The 26,089-nt window shown below is 44.8% G+C and overlaps 2 protein-coding genes and 2 long non-coding RNA genes across 7 annotated transcripts in view; 2 read left to right on the plus strand and 2 right to left on the minus strand.

The window, feature by feature from the left end:
* Positions 1 to 20,790, plus strand: part of LOC309334649 (uncharacterized protein) — a gene marked incomplete at its 3' end in the record, with an annotated part of 28,405 nt that extends 7,615 nt beyond the window's left edge. Inside the window, exons 4-6 of one of the 4 annotated variants that reach the window (XM_081849132.1) lie at positions 15,892 to 15,974; positions 18,160 to 18,286; positions 19,130 to 20,790. In XM_081849132.1, the coding sequence (XP_081705258.1) occupies positions 15,892 to 15,974; positions 18,160 to 18,286; positions 19,130 to 20,790 (1,871 nt within the window). Of the gene's footprint in view, positions 1 to 5,162; positions 8,418 to 15,891; positions 15,975 to 17,796; positions 17,877 to 18,159; positions 18,287 to 19,129 lie in introns of those variants that run through there. The other 3 variants (XM_081849133.1, XR_014153223.1, XM_081849131.1) reach the window with 3 other exon arrangements.
* Positions 10 to 26,038, minus strand: LOC309334766. Its single transcript, XR_014153260.1, has 2 exons — positions 25,742 to 26,038; positions 10 to 84 (listed from the first exon to the last, which is right to left on the minus strand). It is a non-coding gene; the product is annotated as an uncharacterized lncRNA (long non-coding RNA).
* Positions 6,072 to 19,452, minus strand: LOC309334758. The gene is made up of 3 exons (XR_014153252.1): positions 19,386 to 19,452; positions 6,598 to 6,681; positions 6,072 to 6,177 (listed from the first exon to the last, which is right to left on the minus strand). It is a non-coding gene; the product is annotated as an uncharacterized lncRNA (long non-coding RNA).
* The window catches only part of LOC309334652 (uncharacterized protein), a 32,543-nt gene continuing 19,189 nt past the window's right edge, over positions 12,736 to 26,089 (plus strand). Inside the window, exon 1 of the mRNA XM_081849142.1 lies at positions 12,736 to 12,770. The gene's annotated coding sequence lies outside the window, so the exon portion shown is untranslated. The remainder of the gene's footprint in view (positions 12,771 to 26,089) is intronic.

A 26,089-nucleotide genomic window follows, 5' to 3' on the forward strand; every position in this document is an offset into this window, starting at 1 on the left:
TCTCTTATATCTCTTATATCTCACCAACAAAACATACTATGTTAACGTCATAGACAAATACTACTACTACTACTACTACTACTACTACTAATAATAATAATAATAGTAATGGCATATCTATATTATTCTAAATTATTTAAATCCTATACCGTATATCTTTACTTTTACTTCCCTTCCACTCTTTCCATGGTTTCCTGTCTGCACCTGTTATGACTCTTGGTGTAAAATGTTTCTATATAATCTGTATATGATATCCAGTCACCTTTCAAGACTTTTATCATATTTCTTTCTTAACCTGTTTGTCATATTGGCTACTTTGATGTATATATCTAGTATTTTGAGATGCCATTCTTCTTTTGATGGGACATTTTTCTGTAGTTAGAATTTGAGTGAATGTCCTCACGTACATCCATAAGTTAATTTTTATTTTACTTTTTAGATTTCTGTCATTATTCCCAGAAGAAAAGCTTGTGGATTATTGGGTACTGTTTCTAAAAAAACCTTTTCTTAAGCTCATTGTACACCATCTCCCCAATTTTTTTTTTACCCTACAACATGAACACCATAAGTGATCCAATGTACCAACTGTTCCCTTACATTTCCAATTACATTTCCAATTATAATTTTAGATCTAAACATTTTGGCTAGTCTGTTTGGTGTCAAATACCACCTGTGGATCATTTTTAAATACTTCTTCTTTAGAGCATAGCTGACAATGAATTTGATTTGTTTTCTATAATTGCACCCATAAATTTAAATCACTATTGTGACCCACATCCCACCCCAACTTATCAAAGATGATTTCACTAGCTCTTCTTTCGTTTCCCACTTGAACAATATTTTATACATTTTACAGAGGTTTTTAACCGTACATCTTAATATCTTTTTCAAATTGTGATTATTGTTCTGTAAATGTGTTTTTTGTCTGCCTTAAATCTTGAGTTAATTTGATTAACTCAAATTAACTCAAGATTTAAAATAGCCAGTCTGACACATTTTAAAGATTTTAAGATTTAAATTAGCCAGTCTGACACATTTTTTTCCTAATTTCATTTTCGTTTCTCCCTCAAGTCTAACAGATGTAGCTACCCCATTTGTAACTCATATTGATTTTTTCCTTGTCTTTGCTTCTATTAAGGATACCCACCTTGGTGTTTTGTTTTCCAGTAAGTTTCTATGTTTTCCCCAAACCCTAATTATTTTGTCCTGGTAACATGATTTTGTTGTTTAGTCATTTAGTCGTGTCCGACTCTTTGTGACCCCATGGACCAGAACATGCCAGGCACTCCTGTCTTCCACTGCCTCCCGCAGTTTGGTCAAACTCACGCTGGTAGCTTCAAGAACACTATCCAACCATCTCGTCCTCTATCGTCCCCTTCTCCTTGTGCCCTCCATCTTTCCCATCATCAGGGTCTTTTCCAGGGAGTCTTCTCTTCTCCTGAGGTGGCCAAAGTACTGGAGCCTCAGCTTCAGGATCTGTCCTTCCAGGGAGCACTCAGGGGTGATTAGAGAAGCTTTTAGGTATTCCAGCTTTACCATACCAGATACATGAGTGCCAACCATGTCCCTGTAGCTCTTAACAGCTATGTGTTTTCCAGCAGTATCTAGCCTTTTATCCAACACAGATAGAACGCTTCAGAAGACGATTCTAAATCTGGAACTGTGGAGCCCACACTCACCCTGAACAACTAAAAGGCTCCTGGGAGGCCAGAGGGGCATTGCTGCTGCCCTGAGTGCTGGAAGGAAGACTGCTCCCTGCTGCAAGGCCCATTTCCATATGGCGTAAAAGGCTCCTGAGAGACCAAGGGGACATTGCCGGAACAGCTGATTGAGGCAACTTGCTAAAATGTTTTAAATGGTTCTAATTTTGGTTCCCCTGTTTTGATTTTGTCGGGTTGGTGTTGGATAAATGTTATTTGGGGTTGATGGTTACTTTAATTAGTGTATAAATGTAAGCTGGTTGTTGTTGTTACTGTTTTCCATTGATTTATTGGTTACTTTGTTGCTTCTATAGGATTTTTTTTATTGTTTGTTGTGCTGTGTTTTTATATTTTTATATTCTTTTTTTATTGCTGTTGTGCTGTGTTTTTATATTTTAAATGTTTGTTGTTGTGCTGTGTTTTTATATTTTAAATGTTTGTTGTTGTGCTGTGTTTTAAGCCAAAGAGAGTGAATAAATGAATCTAATCCAGCACATTAAACAGGGCAGGTGGCAACCCTGCATGATGTGACTGTTGCTTAGCTGGGGGGCAGATAGGGTCCTGCCACAATAGTGGGGGGGTCTCCTTTGGCATGAAGGAGCAGGGGGTGCCTCTCCCCCCTGGAGTTGTCTTCCCCCACCTGACCTTCCTTGATGGCACCCTGCCCCTTGCAATAACATGTCCTGTACCAGATGAAGCAGGATTGCCACTTCTACAACGGGATGCAGAAGGTTCGCTACCTGTACAGGTACTTCTTTGACTGGCAGGAGCTCTTCCATTTCGCTGATGACCAAGGGAAAATTGTAGCCATGTTTGCAGTGGAGGAGCCCCACATCCAAAACTGGGACAAGGACTACCTGCAGGGCTTCAGCTCCATGGTGGATGGCTTCTGCTGGGGCCACTACAGGATCCATGGGCGCTTCTTGCACCCCAGTTTTCTCTCTCACACACGGACAGACACAAGTCCAACGCCTGAGGGGGCGGAGCCTCTTCATTTCTCCTCAGTAGGAGCGGAGGAGTCGTCGGGGGAAGGGATGGCACTATAAAGGACTATTTCGAAATCCATTTGAATAAATGGATTTCAATACTTAATGGCATGCAGGCAAAGCTTGGCGAAAGGGACTTTTTAAATAAAGGAAAATGCCTTTCTAAAGAAGCAGATAGAAGCTCCAAAAGCAAGAGAGATGAACAGAAATCGCGCAGAATGAAAAGAAATCCCCCGATAAATGAGGGAGCCCAGGGAAACTGTCACCTGGTCTGCCATGAATCGGCCTCCTTGGCGCCTAAAACTGAGGGGAAGGTCAGGTTTCGAAAGGCGGGAAGGTGGGAAAAGGCGGGAAAAGCCGTTTCCCTCAGAGCAGCCACTGCCGCCTTCCCGGCGGAGGGGCGGGGCCAGGGCTGTTTCGTCACGGGTCCTTGCCCCGCCCTCCCTCCGCCTCCCCCTTTCCCCGCTTCTCGCTCTGAGGCGTCCGCGAGAGAAGGCCCTGGGTCCCCCGCAAGGAGCATGCGCAGCTCCTCAGATTCTCCTCGCCCCTCTGTGCGCTCGGCTCGCCAAGGGTTAACCGCCAAGGGTTAACCGCCTCGGCTCGCCAAGGGTTAACCGGAGCCGAGCTGGAATCCTAGAGAGGCCAGAAAGTGGGGGCGGGGGTCCCAGGTCCTCCAGAGTGGAAGCCCCTCTTCCTTCGTCCTCTGCCGAGGCTGCCTCGGTGGCCTCTCCTGGGATCCAGTGAGTCTCCTCTCTCTTCCCCCTTGGGGCGCCCGGGGGGGAAGGGGGGTCCCAGGGCTGCAGGGGGAGGATACTCAAGGGGGGGGGAAGGTATCTGAAGAAGTGTGCATGCACACGAAAGCTCATACCTAGAACTAACTCAGTTGGTCTTTAAGGTGCTACTGGAAGGAATTTTTTTATTTTGTTTTGACCATGGCAGACCAACACGGCTACCTATCTGTAACACTTAACATCTATATGATATAAAAGGGAAATTTATTTTTATTACACTGCATTTGTTCCACAATTTTTTTCCTCTTTTAAAAATTGTTCTTCCACACACTCTTTCCCTTTTGTATTCCTTTCTCTTGTATTACATCTTTATGAACAAAATATATTTCAATAAGATATTAATATTTTTAAATGCAGTGGTACCTCGGTTTTCAAACAGCTTAGTTCTCAAACTACTTGGAACCCAAACACTTCAAACCCAGAAATGAGTGTTCCAGTTTTTGAACCCTTTTCGGAAGCCAAACGTTCTCCAATTTGAGTGCACACTTCTGTTTTGAACGAGCAGCTTGTCCCAGCAGTGACTGCCACCACTCCCCTTCCCTTCCCTTCCCTTCTTCCCTTCCCTTCCCTTCCCTCTCCTCTGATGGGAAGCGCCTCTTTCCTTGCTACAAAGTGGAGTTGGGTGGCTCCTCAGAATGTAAGTGACTCTGGAGTAGGGAGACTTGGAAGTTGGCGACTCTCCCCCAGCGGTGGGGGAACTATGCTGGGCAGGTTGACCTTCCCATCCCTTTGCCTTCCCTCCCTCCCTCCCTCCCCAAGCCCCTTAAACTTAAACTCCCCTCCCGCATCCAGCTAGCCACCTCCTTCCCCACATGCACCCCTTGTTCCTCCAGTTTGTGTCCCCCCCCTTAAACTCCCCTCTTCCACCCCTGTCCCTCCAATGGCAATGGGTAGATCACTGCCAATTTTTGATACTGGGTAGTAGATGGCACCCTGGTTTATTGCTTTCATTTTATGGACCAATGGTCTCATTAGAGAGTAAAATTCATGATAAACTGCTGTTTTATGGGTTGTTTTTAATTGTCTGGAACGGATTAATCCATTCCGCATTACAGTGGTGCCCCGCAAGACGAATGGCTCGCAAGACGAAAAACCCGCTAGACGAAAGGGTTTTCCGTTTTCTGATGCACTTCGCAAGACGAATTTCCCTATGGGCTTGCTTCGCAAGACGAAAACGTCTTGCGAGTCTTGCGATTTTTTTCGCTTCCCCCCTTTTTCTAAGCCACTAAGCCGCTAATAGCCTCTTAGCCGCTAAGCCTTTAATAGCCGCTAAGCCGCTAATAGCGCTAAGTCGCTAAGCCGCTAATAGACGAAGAGACTCGTGGAACGGATTATTTTCGTCTTGCGAGGCACCACTGTACAGTGGTACCTCTAGTTACGAACTAAATTTGTTCCGGAGGTCCGTTCTTAACCTGAGGCATGCTTTCGCTAATAGGGCCTCCCACTGCCGCCGCGCTGCTGGCACACAATTCCCATTCTCATCCTGGTTCAAAGTTCTAAAGTCAAGGTAACTACGTCCAGGTTAGCGGAGTTTGTTACCTGAAGCATTTGTAACCTGACACATTTGTAACTTGAGGTACCACTGTACTTTCTATGGGAAAGCTCGCTTTGGTTTTGGGATACAATTCAAGAACAGCTTAAGTTTGAGAACCAAGGTACCACTGTAATTGGTTTTATAATTGCAGGTGGTGATGAAATGGAAATTAATAACAAGTGGGAGCAATACAGAATCCACACAGTGGAGAAGCAATATAAATACTCAAAGTGTGAAGAGAGCTTTAGTCAGAGGTCCCAGTCCACTTCTCCTCAAAGAAATCCCATTGGGAATAAACACTATCCATGTTACGAATGTGGAAAGAGCTTCAGTCAGAGCGCCTCTCTCACTTCCCATCAAAGAATTCATACAGGGGAGAAACCCTATCAGTGCTTGGAATGTGGAAAGACCTTCAGTCGGAGTGACTCTCTCACTTTCCATCAAAGAACTCATACGGGGGAGAAACCCTATCAGTGCTTGGAATGTGGGAAGAGCTTCAGCCAGAGCACCCATCTCACTTCCCATCAAAGAAGTCATACAGGGGAGAAACCCTATCAGTGCTTCGAATGTGGAAAGAGCTTCAGTCACAGCAGCAATCTCACTTCCCATCAAAGAATTCATACAGGGGAGAAACCCTATCAGTGCTTCGAATGTGGAAAGACCTTCAGTCGGAGTGACTCTCTCACTTCCCATCAAAGAATTCATACAGGGGAGAAACCCTATCAGTGCTTCGAATGTGGAAAGACCTTCAGTCAGAGCGCCTCTCTCACTTCCCATCAAAGAAGTCATACAGGGGAGAAACCCTATCAGTGCTTGGAATGTGGGAAGAGCTTCAGCCAGAGCACCCATCTCACTTCCCATCAAAGAAGTCATACAGGGGAGAATCCCTATCAGTGCTTCGAATGTGGAAAGACCTTCAGTCAGAGCACCTCTCTCACTTCCCATCAAAGAAGTCATACAGGGGAGAAACCCTATCAGTGCTTGGAATGTGGGAAGAGCTTCAGTCATAGCACCAATCTCACTTCCCATCAAAGAAGTCATACAGGGGAGAAACCCTATCAGTGCTTGGAATGTGGAAAGAGCTTCACTCAGAGCGGCTCTCTCACTTCCCATCAAAGAATTCATATAGGGGAGAAACCCTATCAGTGCTTTGAATGTGGAAAGAGCTTCAATCAGAAGAGTAGTCTCACTTCCCATCAAAGAATCCATAATCGGGAGAAACACTATCAGTGCTTGGAATGTGGAAAGACCTTTAGTCGGAGCGACTCTCTCACTTCCCATCAAATAATTCATACAGGGGAGAAACCGTATCAGTGCTTGGAATGTGGAAAGAGATTCAGTCAGAGCACCCATCTCACTTCCCATCAAATAATTCATACAGGGAAGAAACCCTATCAATGCTTGGAATGTGGAAAGAGCTTCAGTCAGAAAAATAATCTCACTTCCCATCAAAGAATTCATAGTGGAGAGAAACCCTATCAGTGCTTAGAATGTGGAAAGACCTTTAGTCGGAGCGACTCTCTCACTTCCCATGAAAGAAGTCATACAGGGGAGAAATCCTATCAGTGCTTGGAATGTGGAAAGACCTTCAGTCGGAGTAGCAATCTTGCTTCCCATCAAATAATTCATATAGGGGAGAAGCGCTATCAGTGCTTTGAATGTGGAAAGAGCTTCAGTCATAGCACCAATCTCACTTCCCATCAAAGAATTCATACAGGGGAGAAACCCTATCAGTGCTTCGAATGTGGAAAGAGCTTCAGCCAGAGCGCCTCTCTCACTTACCATCAAAGAATTCATACAGGGGAGAAACCCTACCAGTGCAAGGAATGTGGAAAGAGCTTCAGTCATAGCACCCATCTCACTTTCCATCAAAGAATTCATACAGGGGAGAAACCCTATCAGTGCTTCGAATGTGGAAAGAGCTTCAGTCGTAGCGACTCTCTCACTTCCCATCAAAGAATTCATAGTGGAGAGAAACCCTATCAGTGCTTGGGATGTGGAAAGAGCTTCCATCACAACACATCTCTCACTTCCCATCAAAGAACTCACAGTGGAGACAAACAATAGCAATTGCTGTGTAGTAATTTTATTTCCGGAAACTTTAATTTCTATTCCAACAGTGTTCTTGTGCTTCTTCAGCTCAGCAGAGAAGTCAGCCCTGCCTCTCAAAGCTCTCGAGTGCTAACCCGGTGCCCAATATTCTTCTAATACGTATCCAGATCTGCAGTGTGGAAGTCAATGGCCAAGATGTTGAATTCAGGCTTTTCTTTGTGGGAAGGCTAGGTCTAGAAATCTCTTGCTACTCTTCTCCTTCGATCCTTCAAACCATTTCCTGAGTGCATGCCAGGAGCAAAGAATTGCATCCCCAAGGGAGAAAGAAAAGAATTATCTGTGTATTATACATCAAAGGCTGTTGGGAACAGAAGTAAGCTTGCGGAGTGAGCACCAGATCTTGACTGGAGACATTTTTGTCAGTGTCTGGCATATATTCCTTGAGCAGATGACTCTGTTCCCTTTCCTCCTCAGTGTTAATGGAGTGTCAGTCCATCACAACAGATGAGGTATTTTTGATGATGATGATTTATCCTGCCCATCTGGCTGGGTTTCCCTAACCACTTTAGGTAACAGCAACAACCGGGAAAAGATAAACATAACATTTTACAAGGACAGGAAGGAACACTACGGACAGGATAATTGCCAGAACAAGGAGGTAGTTTGAATCCTTCATTTGTAGTCTTATAAATCATTTAATGTGTCAACACAAACAGAAGTTATTAATATTGCAGTTGTTGTATAAGGGATTATTATTATGACTGTAATGTAATTGAAATTTATAAGATTTTGGAATGCCGAAGTAAAGAAAATCATCAATTATACAACAAGCCAACAACACCAAAGCTGGCTTATGAATACAAATATAAAGGACAATTTTACTAGAATACGTATATAAACTCATAAACCTACTAAACAAAAAGCAAACTAAAGTGCAATGTTCATAACCAAGCCTGGAGATACTCAAACATAGAATGAACTAATGTCTCTCTTTACTATATCGGTTGTGTATGCGGTAAGTATTACATTACACGGCTGGAGCAAACAAATCGTTCTGCAGATAGTCATTCACTGGAAGCACAAAACCATAAACGTAGGAGCAGTTGCAAGATACCGTTCTTCCAATAGTCATTCCTCTTCATTAAGAGAGAGAGACTATCTGCAGGAGTTAATTCAAACAGCCTTTGAAAGGGCTAAAAGAACTAGGCAGGATTTGTTGGTACCGAAACCTAAAAACAAACAGGACAGGCTTTTTTGTTCTATAGAGTACAATTATTTATCTTCTCCTATTTAAAGGGTGATTAAGCGACAGTGTACTGTAATTGATAACTAATAAAAATTATTATTAAACAAATCTGATGATAGCTTGGCCAGTCCAATACAAAAATTTCTTAATTTTTACATTTTTGTTGTTTTTTTTAAAATAATTTTTATTGGGTTTTTACATTTTATAACAACAAACACACACACAAAGACAAAAACACACAAACACACAAATACAATTACATACCCTAATTTTCTTTACCCACTTTCATTGACTTCCCCCCACCCCCTCCTCTTACATCCCAGTTCCAAAATTAATTCAGCAAGTTCTTACCTAACCTCTTAAAGATATTCATATTGTTTTTAAAAATTAAATTCTTTTTGTTTATCTATATTCAACTTATCCAATTCTCTTATAATCATTAATTTCTTTTTTTTTTTAAGGTCGATCTAACTTCCCCTCCACAAATTTTCCCTTTATTATATTAATTATAGGTCACATTGACCAAGTAAAACAAAACATAACATTTTATAGTTCTATTCTCTCCCCCCCCCGCCCCGGTTTCTGTCCCTTCCCAGACAAATGTCCAAAAAACAAACAAAAAATAGTTCTTAGCCCGGATTCCTCACGTCCGAGGCGTCTGATTCTCTGTCAGTCCCTCTCTGCCAACTTTGTTGGTAATCCTCTTTGTTGGTCCTAAGACCCCGAAGGAGTTCAGTCAGAGTCACATCATATTTTCTTTCATCCAGAATGTTAAAGAGTGTTTGCTGCGAAAGACCATCTAGTTTTCCATACTCAAGAGGAAAGTCCCAATCATGTTGCTTTATTCTTTTTAGTTTTAATATTCCAAGTACTCCAGGGACTTCTCTCTTCTTCTTTCTCATCTTTCGCAGGTTTGTAATCCAAAGGTCTTCTTGCTCATACTCTAACAATGCAGATTCCTGGTTGATATTTTCCACTTGTAGTGTCTGAACTCCTTCTTTCTTCTCTGTCAATTCCAAAGGCATCTCTTCCTGCTCAGCTGCAGAGTTTTTATCATGCGTCTCCTTTGTGCATTCAGCAGAGTTGTTTGTTTCAGAATTCAAGGTCATAAAAACTTTACTCAGAGCCATACTCTGCTCCTGCAGGATTCCCACGAGAAAGAACATTTTTTCTATCTCCGCCAGTAATTTTCCCTCTGCAGCCATTGTGATGTCACTAATTCCCCCTAGGGGGCTTTCAGTTATTTAGTAGTTCTTTTCCAATAATCTGTTACTTTGTTATTATCAATACTTTGTTTCCAATCGCCTCAGTCCAAATGTATCAGCTTTAATTCCAAGAGTTGTTAAATAACAAAATTCTTTACTTTGTCCGCCCGTTTGACAGCTTCTTTGACAGCTGTCAAACTCCTTTCACTTCTTCCTCCGGCACCCAAATAGGACACTCCCGGGTTTTTGGGGGGGGATTACACACAAAGTTCCAAAATTCCCTTTCTCTCCAGCACAAAATCTTCTTCTATCAAATTTGTGAAAAACTTTTAAATCATCAAAACAGTATTCATTCCGCCTTAATTCTCCGTTCCTTGCTTTAAATCGTCTATAAGTAGAGGGGGTGCGGACTTCCCTTTAACACATCCCCCGATCGTGCCGAATTCACAGGATAAAATTTTTAAAGTCCAAATTCCACTACTCACGGGTCCTTTGTTATCCAGTCCAAATTTTGGGAAGAAAGTCAGCGCTCTCCGGCCATGGCTTGCGGCTTCACTCCACTGAAGTAGCGGTCTACTCTCAGCACCACGCCACTCTCCGTACCCTCTCCGCAGCCTTTAAAAAGGCTCTTCGTGGGTCGGGGAGGGCGCTTAAGGTGCCCACCGAGACACCAAGTCCGCAGGCTTCAGCGCCTGCGGTTTCTGAGGGTCCCCGTGTCGCCGGCACGGCAAGACCCGTCTTCAGTAGAGCCGATTCCCTCCGGAGCTCGGAGGGAATCCGCCATTAGCCGTTCGCGCTAACCCGGAAGTCCCCCATTTTTGTTTCTCCCTCAAATGTCTTAGCAGATCATTGTAGGTATCCCATGTAAGGAATGATAATTGGAGCTATTCAGATTGCTTTTCCAGAATAAATGATGCTTTTATTGCTTTTTCATAAAGGTCATAAGGTTGCAACAGCTAGGGCGTAGGTTGCAACAGTTAGCATATTTTTAATATAGCTTGTGGCTAGGCTACCTACAGGGAAGTTGTATCTTTAGAACAAATTGTGGTTAAGATGTTAGCAAGAAGAACAGAACTAGGGAGCTAATGTCTTGAAAGTAGCCAGGATGTGGCTTTCTTGCTAAAACTAGTATGTCAAGGGTTGAAGAGGTCAGACCCAAAAAGGGAATTCACAAATACAGTGGAACCTCAGCTCCTGTATGCCTTGGGAGCCGAATGCTCCAGCTCCCAAATGAATGAAAACCGGAAGTAATTGTTCCGGTTTTTGAACAGTTTCTGGAAGCCAAATGCTTCATGCTGCTTCCATGGCTTCTGCTTGGCTGCAGGAGCTTCCAATCAGAAGCCATGAATGCGCGGCGTGGCTTCCGCATCTTCTGATTGGCTGCAGGAAGCTTCTGTAACCAATCAGAAGCCGCATCTTGGTTCCTGAACTGTTTCAGTAATCGAACAGACTCACAGAATGGAATGAGTTTGGAAACCAAGGTTACACTGTATGAGAGAAGGTCGATGAATTCATGGGAATGGGAAATGTCAACAGTGGTGGAGAATTTACTATTTTAATTAGGTGGTCATAATTAGGTGCCCGTGTTTCATTGAATCTGGGTGATCCTGAAAACAAAACACCAAGGTGGTTTTTCCCAATAGAAGCAAAGACAAGTAAGGGAAATCAACATGGAGGACAAATGAGTGTGAGATATAAAAGTCCAGGTCCCAAAATTATTTATTACATTCATTTTTATCGCCAAGATTCTCACCATCCACAATAGTTTCGTTCTTATCACTATTTCTATTTCTTTTTCTATTTCTTCCCAAATCTTCACATCATTATCATTTTAGATATTAGGATTATTTGCCGAAAATACCCTGATGTTGGGAAAATTGGAGGGCACAAGGAGAAGGGGACGATGGAGGACGAGGTGATTAGACAGTGTTCTCCAAGCTACCAGCAGGAGTTTGACCAAACTGCGGGAGGCAGTGGAAGATAGGAGTGCCTGGCGTGCTCTGGTCCATGGGGTCACAAAGAGTCGGACACAACTGAATGACTAAACAACAGCAACATCATACTCCTAAATATTTCACTTTTTTCTCTATTTTCCTTGTACCTGTTACAATAACCCTTTATAATAACCCATCTTCTGGAAACTTCACACGATGTTTGTAGGAATAAATGACTCTGATCCATTCAACGTATTATACAGGGCAAGTGGCAACCCTGCATGATGGGACTGTTGATCCTTAGCTGGGGTGGGGGGCAGATGGGGTCCTGCCACGATGGCAGGAGGGAGCAAGGGTATCAGCCTGTTCCCGCTCCCCTCCCACACCTGACCTTCCTTTACGCCCCTCCTGCCCCCCAACACATCCTATACCGGATGAAGCAGGGTTGCCACTTCCCCCAACAGCATGCAGCGGGTTCGCTACCTGTACAGGTACTTCTCTGACTGGCAGGAGCTCTTCCATCGACCAAGGGAAGTTTGTGGCCATGTTCCCAGAGGAGGAGCCCCACATCCAAAGTGGGACAAGGACTACCTGCAGGGCTTCAGGTCCATGGTGGATGGCTTCTGCTGGGGCCACTACAGGATCCTTGGGCCCTTCTCCCACCCAGTTTCTCTCTCCCACACGGACAGACACAAGTCCAACGCCTGAGGCGGAGGAGCCTCTTCATTTCTCCTCAGTGGCAGCGGAGGAGGAGAGAGAGGGAAGAGGGTGGCATTATAAGGGACTATTTTGGAATCCATTTAAATAAATGGACTTAAATGCTTAATGGCATGCAGGCAAAGCTTGGTGAAAGGGACTTTTTAAATAAAGGAAAATGCCTTTCTAAAGAAGCAGAAACTCCCAAAGCAAGAGAGATGAACAGAAATTACGCAGAATGAAAAGAAATCCCCCGATAAACGAGGGAGCCCCGGGAAACTGTCGCCTGGTCTGCCAGGAATCGGCCTCCTTGGCGCCTAAAACTGAGGGGAAGGTCAGGTTTCGAAAGGCAGGAAGGTGGGAAAAGGCGGGAAAAGCCGTTTCCCTCAGAGCAGCCACTGCCGCCTTCCCGGCGGAGGGGCGGGGCCAGGGCTGTTTCGTCACGGGTCCTTGCCCCGCCCTCCCTCCGCCTCCCCCTTTCCCCGCTTCGTGCTCTGAGGCGTCCGGGTCGCCGGCAGGGAGCATGCGCAGCTGCTCAGAGCCTCCTCTGCGCTCGGCTCGCCAGGGGTTAAGAGGAGCCGAGCTGGAATCCTAGAGAGGCCAGGAAGTGTGGGCGGGGGTCCCAGGTCCTCCAGAGTGGAAGCCCCTCCTCCTTCGTCCTCTGCCAAGGCTGCCTCGGTGGCCCCTCCTGGCATCCTGTGAGTCTCCTCTCTCTTCCCCCTTGGGGCGCCCGGGGGGGAAGGGGGGTCCCAGGGCTGCAGGGGGAGGATACTCAAGGGGGGGGAAGACCCCCAAGGCAGGGAGCATCCTCCCCCCCTCCTTCCTTTGCCCCTTTGGGGAGGGAAAAAGGGGCATGCCATTGGACCCCCCCCCCGCTTCCGAAGGAAGATCCCCCTCCAGGCCGTCCTTTGCTTCTGGCACAGCCTTTCCCCCTACAAGCTGCTCCTCTGCCAAGGGGGTCCCACCCTCCCCACAAGAAAGCCTCTCTCTGTGGGCTCCTGCTCTCCATAAAAGGAGGAACTGGGTGCGCTCTGTCACCCAAGGTTTAAAAGGAACTAAGCTGGATCCCTAGAGAAGGGAGGACAGGAGGGGGGAGGGGTCCCCCAGAGCAATAGGCCCCCCCCTTGAAAGGGGAGGGGTTGCTTTCGTCTCTCTCCTTTGCCCATAGCTGCCTATGTGCCCCTTCTGGGATCTGCAGTCTCCCCTCTCTTCCCTCTTGAGGTGCCTTGGAGAGAAGGGGGGTCCCAGGGCTGTAGGATGAAGGTGCATGAGGGGGGCAAAAAACCCCAAATCAGGAAGCTTTCCCTGCACTCTCAACAAACTATGATTCCCATGATTCTTTGGAGAAGGGGTCAGCTAACCTTTTCAGGAGGGGGCCGGTCCACTGTCCCTCAGACCTTGTGGGGGGCCAGACTATATTTTGGAGGGAAAAAATGAACGAATTCCTATGCCCCACAAATAACCCAGAGATGCAGTTTAAATAAAAGGAGACATTCTACTCATGTAAAAATACGCTGATTCCTGGACCGTCCACAGGCTGGATATAGAAGGTGATTGGGTCTGATCCGACCCCCAGGCCTCAGTTTGTTCATGAATTGGCTTAAACAGAAAAAGGGGAAATGGGATAGAGAGGAATTAATAGATTAGTAGTCCACATCCCATAGTTAAACGCCTAGTCAGGAACCCTTGTGGTTGTGCTTAGATTTTTCCTCTTCTGCGACCAATGAAACAACAGGTAGGAAGCCGTGTTGGTCTGCCGTAGTCGAGACAACATTTTTACAAAATCCTTCCAGTAGCACCTTACAGACCAACTAAGCTTGTTATTGGTATGAGTTTTTGTGCGCATACACACTTCTTCAGATAGACTGAAACAGAAGTCGCCAGATGCTTATATATAGTGAGAGGGAGGGGAGGGGTATTTCTCAGAAGGGTGGTGGGAATGGGTGACTGGCTGATAGGTGTGGTAAATCTGTTGATGACTGTTAATGACTGCAATTGGTCTTACAGGAAAAAGCAAGGGGTGAGATGTCCAAAAATAGCTTAGCATGTGTAATGGGATAAGAATCCAATGTCTCTATTCAGACCAGACCATTCATTGACGTTTACTGAAAGGACATTTTTATGATCCTGACAGAGTGCCAATTTTATAACAGAACAATGCATTTGCTTTGTAGGGTTTGCCAGCACCTCTAATTTGAACAAGCAGAACTTTGCAGAAGAAAAAAGGGACTCCTTCTAATCTCTTGGGAGCTTCCCGAGAGGAAAGATGGATGAGCAGGACTTGGCTGGACCTAAAGCAAGAAGTGGCCATGCCATTGAAGATGGGAGCAGTAGGGGATTCTGGGAAAACTCTGTGGGGAAGATCCTGGGTGAGGAGGACACCCTCCACTCAGATGTGCATTGCCAGCAGCTCAGGCAGTTCTGCTACCAGGAGGCTGAAGGACCCCGAGAAGTTTGCAGCCGGTTCTACCACCTTGTCTGTCAGTGGCTGAAGCCAGAAAGGCACACGAAAGCAGAGGTGCTGGACCTGGTGATCTTGGAGCAGTTCCTGGCTGTCCTTCCCCCAGAGATGGAGAGCTGGGTGAGGGAATGTGGAGCGGAGACCAGTTCCCAGGCAGTGGCCCTGGCCGAAGGTTTCCTCCTGAGTCAGGCAGAGGAGAGGAAGCAGGCAGAGCAGCAGGTGAGTATGACCTTCCTCTGGAAACTCCCAAGGGCTCTGAACAAGAGATAGAGTATCTCAAAATGCGGTACTAATGTCCCACTGCTTTATGGATAGGATAAGTAAAGGTAAAGGGACCCCGACCGTTAGGTCCAGTCGTGGCCGACTCTGGGGTTGCAGCACACATCTCACTTTATTGGCCGAGGGAGCCAGCGTACAGCTTCCGGGTCATGTGGCCAGCATGACTAAGCCACTTCTGGTGAACCAGAGCAGCGCACGGAAACCTCATTTACCTTCCCGCCAGAGCGGTACCTATTTATCTGCTTTTGCAGTGCTTTCGAACTGCTAGGTTGGCAGGAGCAGGGACCGAGCAACGGGAGCTCACCCCGTCGTGGGGATTCGAACCGCCGACCTTCTGATCAGCAAGTCCTAAGGACCGAGCAACAGGAGCTCACCCCGTCGTGGGGATTTGAACCGCCGACCTTCTGATCGGCAAGTCCTAGGCTCTGTGGTTTAACCAGGCATAGGCAAACTCCGGCCCTCCAGATGTTTGGGACTACAATTCCCATCATCCCTGACCATTGGTCCTGTTAGCTAGGGATGATGGGAATTGTAGTCCCAAACATCTGGAGGGCCGGAGTTTGCCTATACCTGCCCTAAAGTGTTTGCCTCTGCCATTGTTTTCTAATCCCCCTTCCCATTTTGGTTTGAACCTTTGTTGCTCTTTCAGGTTAAAGATCTGTTGACAGAAACGGGTCCTGATTCCTCTGAGGCAAAGAGGACTCCGATGGACACCAGGGAGAGACCACTAGGTAAGGAGGGAGTTATTTCTCTCCTTGGTCACATCCTGCGGATTCGGAAATTAATCTTGGGTTCTTTTCCTCTTTTGTGGGGAGGCTGTTGGGGCCAAGAGCCCAGAGGAGGAGAGATGTATTTTTACGCAGCTAACAGATGAAAGGTGTATGAATGTCAAAATGCACTCAGTAGGGTAGACTTCTTCACAGGTCCATCTGTAGTTAGAGATGCACTCCTGAACGTCGGAGAAAAGTAGGCATTCATGGCTTCCCACTTCCCTTTGTCTCTGGCAGGTGACAGGATGATGCCCACAAGACCTCCTCATCCAGCTTTTCATGGTAGCGAAGGGGAAGCAGCGGCTATGGAAGCAGATCAGGTAGGGGGCAGGAAACTTGTAGGGAGAGAGGTTTTTAAATAAATAAATAAATAAAATTTTATTGTTAAAATAATTCAGCATTAATACACACGTTATGAATATACAAACATACATTTCATACAATCCTTAAAAATATTCATACAGTCCTTAAAATATTCATACATACCCACACACAATCCCACAGATACTTCTTTTTCCCACCCCACCCCTTACGCCTCACCCCACTCTTGTGTTGAACTTCCAATCTACTCAGCTGCAATTTCTTTCCACTTCTATTAGCTTCTTTCACACACTTTTAAACCAATTTTCTGCTTCTTTTTCTGTTACGCATTGTTATCCATCTGATTATTTCAGTATTTATAACGGAACTTGTTTATTCTAATAGGAGTTCTGATTTTTCAATATAGTTTTGCAAGTATCCTTTAAACACTTTCCAGTCCTTGTCTATCTTCTCTTTTGAGATCCTTCCAATTTCTCCCATTGTTTTGGATATATTGTAATACTCCAATAATTTGGCAAGCCACTCTGTCGGTATAATACCGCTTTTCCAATGTTTCGCAATCAATAGCCTTGCGGCTACTGTTGCATATAAATATAATGTCTTGTCGTCTTCCTTTAGACTTCCTGGTACTATTCCCAATAGAAAACCTTCTGGTGTTTTCCTAAATTAATATCTGAACTTTTTTTTTCATTTCATTGTATATTGTTTCCCAAAATTGTTTGATGTTTAAACAATTCCACCATATATGCATCATAGTACCTTTTCTAGTGTTGCATTGACAGCAGACATCGTTACAATTTTTATTCATTTTTGCTATTCTTTCAGGTGTTAAATTCCATCTATGTTGTATTTTAAGGTAATTTTCTTTCAATATATAACACATAGTAAATTTCATATCTTCTTTCCACAATTTTTCCCATTGTTTGAGCATAATATTTTTCCCAATATCTTGCGCCCATTTAATCATGGATGCTTTAACCAGTTCATCCTTTGTTTCCCACTCTAAGATCAGATTATATAATTTAGATATTTTTTTCTTGTATTAAGTATTTATCAAATTTTGATATTTCTTTTTCAAATCCTATCTTCTTGCCTTTTGCTAATCTATACTTAATTTGAATATATTGGAACCAATCACTAATATGAGCTTTAATTTCTGTATAATCCTTTAATTCCAATTCTCCATTTTCTTCCTTTAATACAGTTTTATAAGTATTTTTCTTTCATATTTAATTTTTTTCACTGCAACAATTTCTGCCGGCTATTCCCACCAAGGAGTTTTCGGTTCTAGGTCTTTCTCCCGTATTTTAGATATAGACTTTCTGACTATATGCCCTAGGAATGTGGTACTAATGTCCCATCCCTTTATGGATCGGATCCTAGGAATGCGATCTGGTACCCCTAGAGTGTTTGCCTCTTCCGTTACTTTTCTAATCTTCCTCCCAATTATCTCTTTTGAATCTTTGTTGCTCTTTCAGGGAAAGGATCTGATCGCAGAAATGGGTCCCGATTCCTCAGAGACAAGGAGGACTCCGATGGACACCAGGGAGAGACCACTGGGTAAGGAGAGTGTTATTTCTCTCTTTGGTCACATCCTAGGGATTCGATTCTGTGGGTTCTTTTCCTTTTTCATGGGGATGTGGTTGGGCCCAAGAGCCCAAAGGAGCAGAGATGTATTTTTGCACAACTAAAATAGTAAGTTGTACAAATGTCTCAGTAGGATAGACTTCTTCAAAAGTCCATCTGAAATTAGAGATGCAGTCCTGAACATTGGAGAAAAGCAGGCATTCATGGCTTCCCACTTCCCTTTGTCTCTGGCAGGTGACCGGATGATGCCAGCCAGACCTCATGCGTCTTTTCATGGTGGAGAAGGAGAAGCAGCGGCCAGAGAAGCAGATCAGGTAGGGGGCATGAGACTTGTAGGGAGAGAGGCCGAGGGGTGGGGCAGCCAGAATGCTTGGAAGAAAAAAATGTGGAGTTCCACCCATTTACACAAAGATTAGGACCCATCATTAAAATAATAAAGTAATTCCAGCGAGATGTTAAAATAAGCATTCATACCATGTGGAGCAAAACAACCCCATTAAAACAACACAACAATTAACAGGTGGAAAACAACGGAGCAATGTGTGGTAGATCGTATTTATTCTGTCTAAGAGGAGGACATTTCCCTTTTTCTTTTAGGGTCTGGTGTGCTTTGAGGATGTCACTGTTAATTTCACGGACAAGGAGTGGGCGTTGCTGGATCCTGACCAGAGAGCTCTGTATAAGGAGGTCATGGAGGAGAATCATGGACTCCTGGATTCTCTGGGTAAGATTCTCTCAGGATCATCATATCTGTTATGAAATTCCATAAATCTCTCCTTGCGGTGAATCTCCAAGGTTTGGCTGGACCTCAGTAGCATCCAGCTAGCCACCTCCTTCCCCACATGCACCCCTTCTCCCTCCAGTTTGAGTCCTCACCTTAAAATCCACTCTTTCACCCCTGTCCCTCCCATGGCAATGGGTAGATCACTGCCAGTTTTTGATACTGGGTAGTAGATGGCACCCTGGTTTATTGCTTTCATTTTATGGATCAACTGTCTCATTAGAGAGTAAAATTCATGTTAAACTGCTGTTTTATGGGTTGTTTTTAATTGTCTGGAACGGATTAATCCATTTCGCATTACAGTGGTGCCCCGCAAGACGAATGCCTCGCAAGACGAAAAACCCGCTAGACGAAAGGGTTTTCCGTTTTTTGATGCGCTTCGCAAGACGAATTTCCCTATGGGCTTGCTTCGCAAGACGAAAACATCTTGCGAGTCTTGCGATTTTTTTTAGCTTCCCCCCCTTTTTCTAAGCCGCTAAGCCACTAATAGCCTCTTAGCCGCTAAGCCTTTAATAGCCGCTAAGCCGCTAATAGCGCTAATCCGCTACTCCGCTAATAGGGTTGCTTCGCAAGACGAAAAAACCGCTAGACGAAGAGACTCGCGGAACGGATTATTTTCATCTTGCGAGGCACCACTGTACAGTGGTACCTCTAGTTACGAACTTTGTAACTCGAGGTACCGCTGTACTTTCTATGGGAAAGCTTGCTTTGGTTTTGAGATACAATTCATGAACAGTTTAGGTTTGACAACCCAAGGTCCAACTGTAATTGGTTTTATAATTGCAGGTGGTGATGAAATGGAAATTAATAACAAGTGGGCGCAATACAGAATCCACACAGTGGAGAAATATAAATACTCAGAGTGTGAAGAGAGCTTTAGTCAGAGGTCCCAGTCCACTTCTCATCAAAGAAATCCCATTGGGAATAAACCCTATCCATGTTACGAATGTGGAAAGAGCTTCAGCCAGAGCACCCATCTCACTTCCCATCAAAGAGGTCATACAGGGGAGAAACCCTATCAGTCCTTGGAATGTGGAAAGACCTTCAGTCAGAGCGGCTCTCTCACTTCCCATCAAAGAAGTCATACAGGGGAGAAACCCTATCAGTGCTTGGAATGTGGAAAGAGCTTCAGTCACAACACATCTCTCACTTCCCATCAAAGAAGTCATACAGGGGAGAAACCCTATCAATGCTTGGAATGTGGAAAGAGCTTCAGTAAGAGCAGCAATCTCACTTCCCATCAAAGAAGTCATACAGGGGAGAAACCCTATCAGTGCTTGGAATGTGGAAAGACCTTCAGTCAGAGCGACTCTCTCACTTCCCATCAAAGAATTCATACAGGGGAGAAACCCTATCAGTGCTTGGAATGTGGAAAAAACTTCAGTCGTAGCGACTCTCTCACTTCCCATCAAAGAAGTCATACAGGGGAGAAACCCTATCAGTGCTTTGAATGTGGAAAGAGCTTCAGTCAGAGCGCCTCTCTCGCTTCCCATCAAAGAATTCATACAGGGGAGAAACCCTATCAGTGCTTTGAATGTGGAAAGAGCTTCAGTCAGAGCGCCTCTCTCGCTTCCCATCAAAGAAGTCATACAGGGGAGAAACCCTATCAGTGCTTGGAATGTGGAAAGAGCTTCAGTCATAGTAGCAGTCTCACTTTCCATCAAAGAAGTCATACAGGGGAGAAACCCTATCAGTGCTTTGAATGTGGAAAGAGCTTCAGTCATTATAGCAGTCTCACTTTCCATCAAAGAAGTCATACAGGGGAGAAACCCTATCAGTGCTTGGAATGTGGAAAGAGCTTCAGTCAGAGCGGCTCTCTCACTTCCCATCAAAGAAGTCATACAGGGGAGAAACCCTATCAGTGCTTGGAATGTGGAAAGAGCTTCAGTCAGAGCGCCTCTCTCACTTCCCATCAAAGAAGTCATACAGGGGAGAAGCACTATCAGTGCTTGGAATGTGGAAAGAGCTTCAGTCATAGTAGCAATCTCACTTACCATCAAAGAATCCATAATGGGGAGAAACGCTATCAGTGCTTGGAATGTGGAAAGACCTTCAGTCGGAGCGACTCTCTCACTTCCCATCAAAGAAGTCATACAGGGGAGAAACCCTATCAGTGCTTGGAATGTGGAAAGAGCTTCAGTCAGAGCGCCTCTCTCACTTCCCATCAAAGACGTCATACAGGGGAGAAACCCTATCAGTGCTTCGAATGTGGAAAGAGCTTCAGTCAGAGCGCCTCTCTCACTTCCCATCAAAGAATTCATACAGGGGAGAAACCCTATCAGTGCTTCGAATGTGGAAAGAGCTTCAGCCACAGCCACAGTCTCACTTCCCATCAAAGAATTCATACAGGGGCAAAACCCTATCAGTGCTTGGAATGTGGAAGGAGCTTCCGTCACAACACATCTCTCACTTCCCATCAAAGAACTCACAGTGGAGACAAACAGTAGCAATTGCTGTGTAGTAATTTTATTTCAGGAAACTTTAATTTCTATTCCAACAGTGTTCTTGTGCTTCTTCAGCTCAGCAGAGAAGTCAGCCCTGCCTCCCAAAGCTATCGAGTGCTAACCCGGTGCCCAATATTCTTCAAATACGTATCCAGATCTGCAGTGTGGAAGTCAATGGCCAAGATGTTGAATTCAGGCTTTTCTTTGTGGGAAGGCTAGGTCTTTGTGGGAAGGCTAGGTCTTGCTACTCTTCTCCTTCGATCCTTCAAACGATTTCCTTAGCGCATGCCAGGAGCCAAGAATTGCATCCATGAGGGAGGAGGAGTTCTCTGTGTATTACATGTTCTGAACAGCAGTACTGTAAGCAGTTTGTTTGCTTCAGCCAAATCCAGTTCTCCTCTGCACACATATGATACATGGAAGGAGACTTAGACTGAACAGAGATTCAGAGCAGTGTGATTCACCCCAGTGGCAACGTCTGACACCTTTTTCCATTCCTGTTGAGTGAGCACCAGATCTTGACCGGGGGACATTTTTGTCATTGTGTGGCATAAATTCCTTGAACTGGCGACCGTTTCCCTTCCTCCTTAGTGTTAGTGGAGTGTCAGTCCGTCACAACAGATGAAGTATTTTTAGGGTTACTTCTTCATTGAAATTTCTCTCTGCCTGTTGAGATCAGACAGCAACCTTGACTGTACTCTTTTTGATCCTTGCTTAAAATATTTTGCTATACAAACCTTTCCAGAAATAGAGGTATTGATTTGTTTCAATATTATACATTTAATATTAATGTTTTTACTCTTTTCTTCCATTTTTTATTTATTTTTCTCTTATATCTCTTATATCTCACCAACAAAACATACTATGTTAACGTCATAGACAAATACTACTACTATTACTACTACTAATAATAATAATGGCATTGTTATTCTAAAGCAGCAATGCTGCAGCAAGCAAAGGCTCTAACAGCTCAGACAGCTGCTAGTGGCTGCAAAGCCAGACAGGATGTGTGTGACTGCTGCCATGGAAACAAAGGGGCAGTCCATTCTCCTTATTGAGCACAGGATATGAGCTCAGTGTGTGTCATATGACCTGTACAGGATGTACATGGGTGGAGTTTGGAGTTTCTCTCTGTTTGTTGAAGAGAGCAGACATCTTTGACTGTATGACTGCTAAAGACAGGAATAAAGCATGTAGTTACATTTCTGTCTGAGTCTGATTCCCCTCCCTGGGGATATGCAGGGAGGAGGAGAAGGAGGAGAAGCAGTTGGTGTGTTTTTCTCACAGCCTGAGGAAAATCGCCGGAACGGACCTCGTGTGTTTATCCTGCCGGGAGTCGCCGGAGGGAGGTCAAAAAGAATTCAGCCGGTGCCTGCAGATAGGCACATACCTCTGACCGAGCATGAATTCCAACAGTGGTAGTCAGAGCTGATGGTTTCGATCCATCGACCTCTGCAGAAAGAGTGGCAGAGCTGCTGTTTCCATTGCTCCATGGAGGCCTGAGGTGAGAAAGCTGATTCTCTGCAGCCAGAAGCTGACCAGAGGAAGCTGAAAGCCAAGCTACGGAGCCCAGGTATGAGATTTTCGGGCTTAGAAGTGTGAATGCAGATTGATACATTCTCTGCTTCGAGGGAGCAACGTTTGGGAAAAACAGCTCCGAGAGAGGAGAACTCTGCATTCCAAACATTCCTGTGGTTTTTCCTGTCCAAGGAAAAGAATGCAGTTGCTTAGCAACGCAGGCCAGTTTCAAGATAAGGGCTGGAAGTCAGGCTATGCCTCAGAGAGGCAAAAACAGTTCATGTTTTGACTAGGCCCTTAGAAAGGAACTATTGAAAGGGACTTTGCAAGCAGCCAGTGTTATAGCTGCCAGGTGCACAGAGTGTAAACAAGCCAGCTATTGGATTTTAGAGGCTTGTGTTTGAGAGTCAATGCAAGGACTCAAAATGGATGCTAAGAAGGGGGGAGCCCTGCCTTCTCCGCCCCTCCTGACCAGTGACAATTATGCATCTTGGTCTATTAAGATGAAGGCCCTGCTGCAGAATCAGAGACTGTTTGGGGTGATTGAGAACCCCATCCCTGCAGCACCAACGCGTGCTTGGGAGTCACAGGATGTGAAGGCCAGAACTGCCATAATTCTGTGCGTGTCAGACTCTCAGCTTATCCATATACAAGATTTACAGCACGCGAGAGATGTTTGGGACACGCTGAGAAGGACACATCAGAGAGATGCAGGTTCTTCTGCGTTGCTGTATTTTGAGAAGCTGACCAACCTGAGGCTTGCGCCTGATGGAGATGTTCAAGCGCACCTGACGGAAATGAAATATCTGCGTCAACAGATGGTGGAACGTAATTTCTGTCTGCAGGAGGAAGTGTTTTGCTTCATGGTGATCAACAGTCTGAATCGGACTTACAAAACGGTTGCCAGTCAGCTGGGGTCCCTCCCAGCGCAAGATTTAACGTCGGACAGGGTCTTTGCCGTGATTCTTTGTGAACATGACAGACTTGCCGCCCTGGAAGTCAAGGACGGGGGGAGACAAGAACGGAGTTCTGACACCCCCACTGCTACAGCTACTGGAGAAAATGCCGTAGCTTTGAACGTTGTCCGATGCTACAATTGTGGACAGACTGGGCATCTTCAGCGGTACTGCAAGAAGCCACGTCAGAACAAGGGAGCCAAGGGAAGCTCCACGAAGTCTGAGGCGTCAGGCAGAGGTCATGCCAAGTCACAGACGAAGCCTGCAAAGGTTTTGATGTCGAAAGGAGCCACACCAGAAGTGGGGAATTCTTTCGTTTTGGACACTGGGTGCACATTTCACATGACCCATCGTAGGGATTTGTTTTCGTCGTTTAAGAAGCAAAGCTTCGTTGTACAACAAGCCAACGGTCAAGAGCTGGAAGCCACCGGAATTGGGACTGTGTATCTTAAAAGTCAGAACTTGACTATAAACAATGTTTATTTGGTTCCAGAGTTGAAGTACAATCTGCTCAGCGTTTCGCAGATTGCCAAGAAGGGACTAAAACTGTCCTATGATGATCAACACTGCGAGATCTACAAAGATGGAGAGTTGTATCTTTCTGCCAAAGAGAAAGATGGACTGTATTTGTTGACTTTTGATCAAAGTGATTACATGAAATGTAATTCTTGTGATTCTAACATGATTTCTTTTGCAGGTGTAGCCAAGAAGAACACCAACCAGGTCACCTCGAGGGTCGACAAGGCATTTCAGCGGGTGTATGCTGATGTGATTGGTCCTCTAACACCTTCTAGAGGCAATGCAAAGTATTACCTAATATGTGTTGATTCTTTCACAGGTTTTGTCTGGATTTATCTTTTGGAGAGACCGAAAGAAGCCTTAGAAAGGTTTAAAGAGTTTTGTGACAAGGTTAAAAATATGCATGATGCTGACATAGATTGTCTTTGCACAGATGAGAAGCCAATTTTTCTTTTACAGGATTTCCAGAGGTTCCTGAAGAAGAAAGGGATAAGACACAAAATTGCAGCTTCAGAAGAAGCTTGGAACAGATGTGTCTGTGTTAGGGTGAACAAAGAATTGCAAAAGGGAATGGAAGCGCAATTGCTTAGTTCACATCTGCCACATGAGTACTGGGCTGAGTCGCTAACGTCATTTTGTTATACGTGGTTGAGAAAGTTTTCAAAAGAGTTGGGAAGTTCTCCTTTTGAGAAACTGTTCCACAGAAAACCTTCTGTTGCCCATTTCAAGGTTTTTGGGTCTCATGTGAGAACAGAAGCTCCGGATGGAGTAAAGAATGCCAGAGGCATTTTTGTGGGTTATGAGAAGGGTCTCTACAGAGTAATTTTGTCTGAATCTGGTCAAGTGATTCTCACAAAATTCCTAGAGAGTGCTCCTGAACAGGAGCGAGTGATTGTTCACACATTTCCCACAGGAGATGATGATGATTCTGATGATGATGATGATGTTGATTTTGTTGAGTTCAGTAGTACTGATGACAGCGATAGCTCAGACAGCTCAGTTGTCACAGTCATTGAGAGGAAATCTCACGTAATGACTAGACCCTCAGAAGAGGAGGAAGACGAACCACTGTTTACAATTGGTACTGGTTCTCCAGAGAGTCCAAAGGCTGAACCAGAAAGCAAAGAAGAGCAGCACTTCTTACGTAGGTCTGAGAGAGCAACGAAGGGTGTACCACCCAAGAGGTATTCACAAGAGTTTGCTAACTTAGCTGTTGCTGTTGTAAACGACAAAGGAGAGATTGAAGTTGTGTCTGAGTCAGAGACAAAGGCACAACAGGGAGTTGTTAACCAAGGTAATGCAGATGCACTCATTCCTTGGAAGTCACACAACCAGAGAGGTACATTGGTAAAACCAATGGCGGGTAGTTCCAAGGGTGGAACTGAGACAACAGGGGAGTGTTATAAGTATAACAACTGTTTGTTTTCTTCTCTGGATGACGCTTTGCTCGCAGCACGCATTGATACTTTAGGGGGAGTATGTTATTCTAAAGCAGCAATGCTGCAGCAAGCAAAGGCTCTAACAGCTCAGACAGCTGGTAGTGGCACGAAAGCCAGACAGGATGTGTGTGACTGCTGCCATGGAAACAAAGGGGCAGTCCATTCTCCTTATTGAGCACAGGATATGAGCTCAGTGTGTGTCATATGACCTGTACAGGATGTACATGGGTGGAGTTTGGAGTTTCTCTCTGTTTGTTGAAGAGAGCAGACATCTTTGACTGTATGACTGCTAAAGACAGGAATAAAGCATGTAGTTACATTTCTGTCTGAGTCTGATTCCCCTCCCTGGGGATATGCAGGGAGGAGGAGAAGCAGTTGGTGTGTTTTTCTCACAGCCTGAGGAAAATCGCCGGAACGGACCTCGTGTGTTTATCCTGCCGGGAGTCGCCGGAGGGAGGTCAAAAGGAATTCAGCCGGTGCCTGCAGATCGGCACATACCTCTGACCGAGCATGAATTCCAACAGGCATATCTATATTATTCTAAATTATTTAAATCCTATACCGTATATCTTTACTTTTACTACCCTTCCACTCTTTCCATGGTTTCCTGTCTGCACCTGTTATGATTCTTGGTGTAAAATGTTTCTATATAATCTGTATATGATATCCAGTCACCTTTCAAGTCTTTTATCATATTTCTTTCTTAACCTGTTTGTCATATTGGCTACTTTGATATATATATCTAGTATTTTGAGATGCCATTCTTCTTTTGATGGGACATTTTTCTGTAATTAGAATCCGAGTGAATGTCCTCACGTACATCCATAAGTTAATTTTTATTCAAAACAAAACAAATTCCTTCCAGTAGCA

The sequence above is a fragment of the Podarcis erhardii genome (genome assembly GCF_964252035.2).
Source record: "Podarcis erhardii genome assembly, chromosome: 2".
NCBI lineage: Eukaryota > Metazoa > Chordata > Lepidosauria > Squamata > Lacertidae > Podarcis > Podarcis erhardii.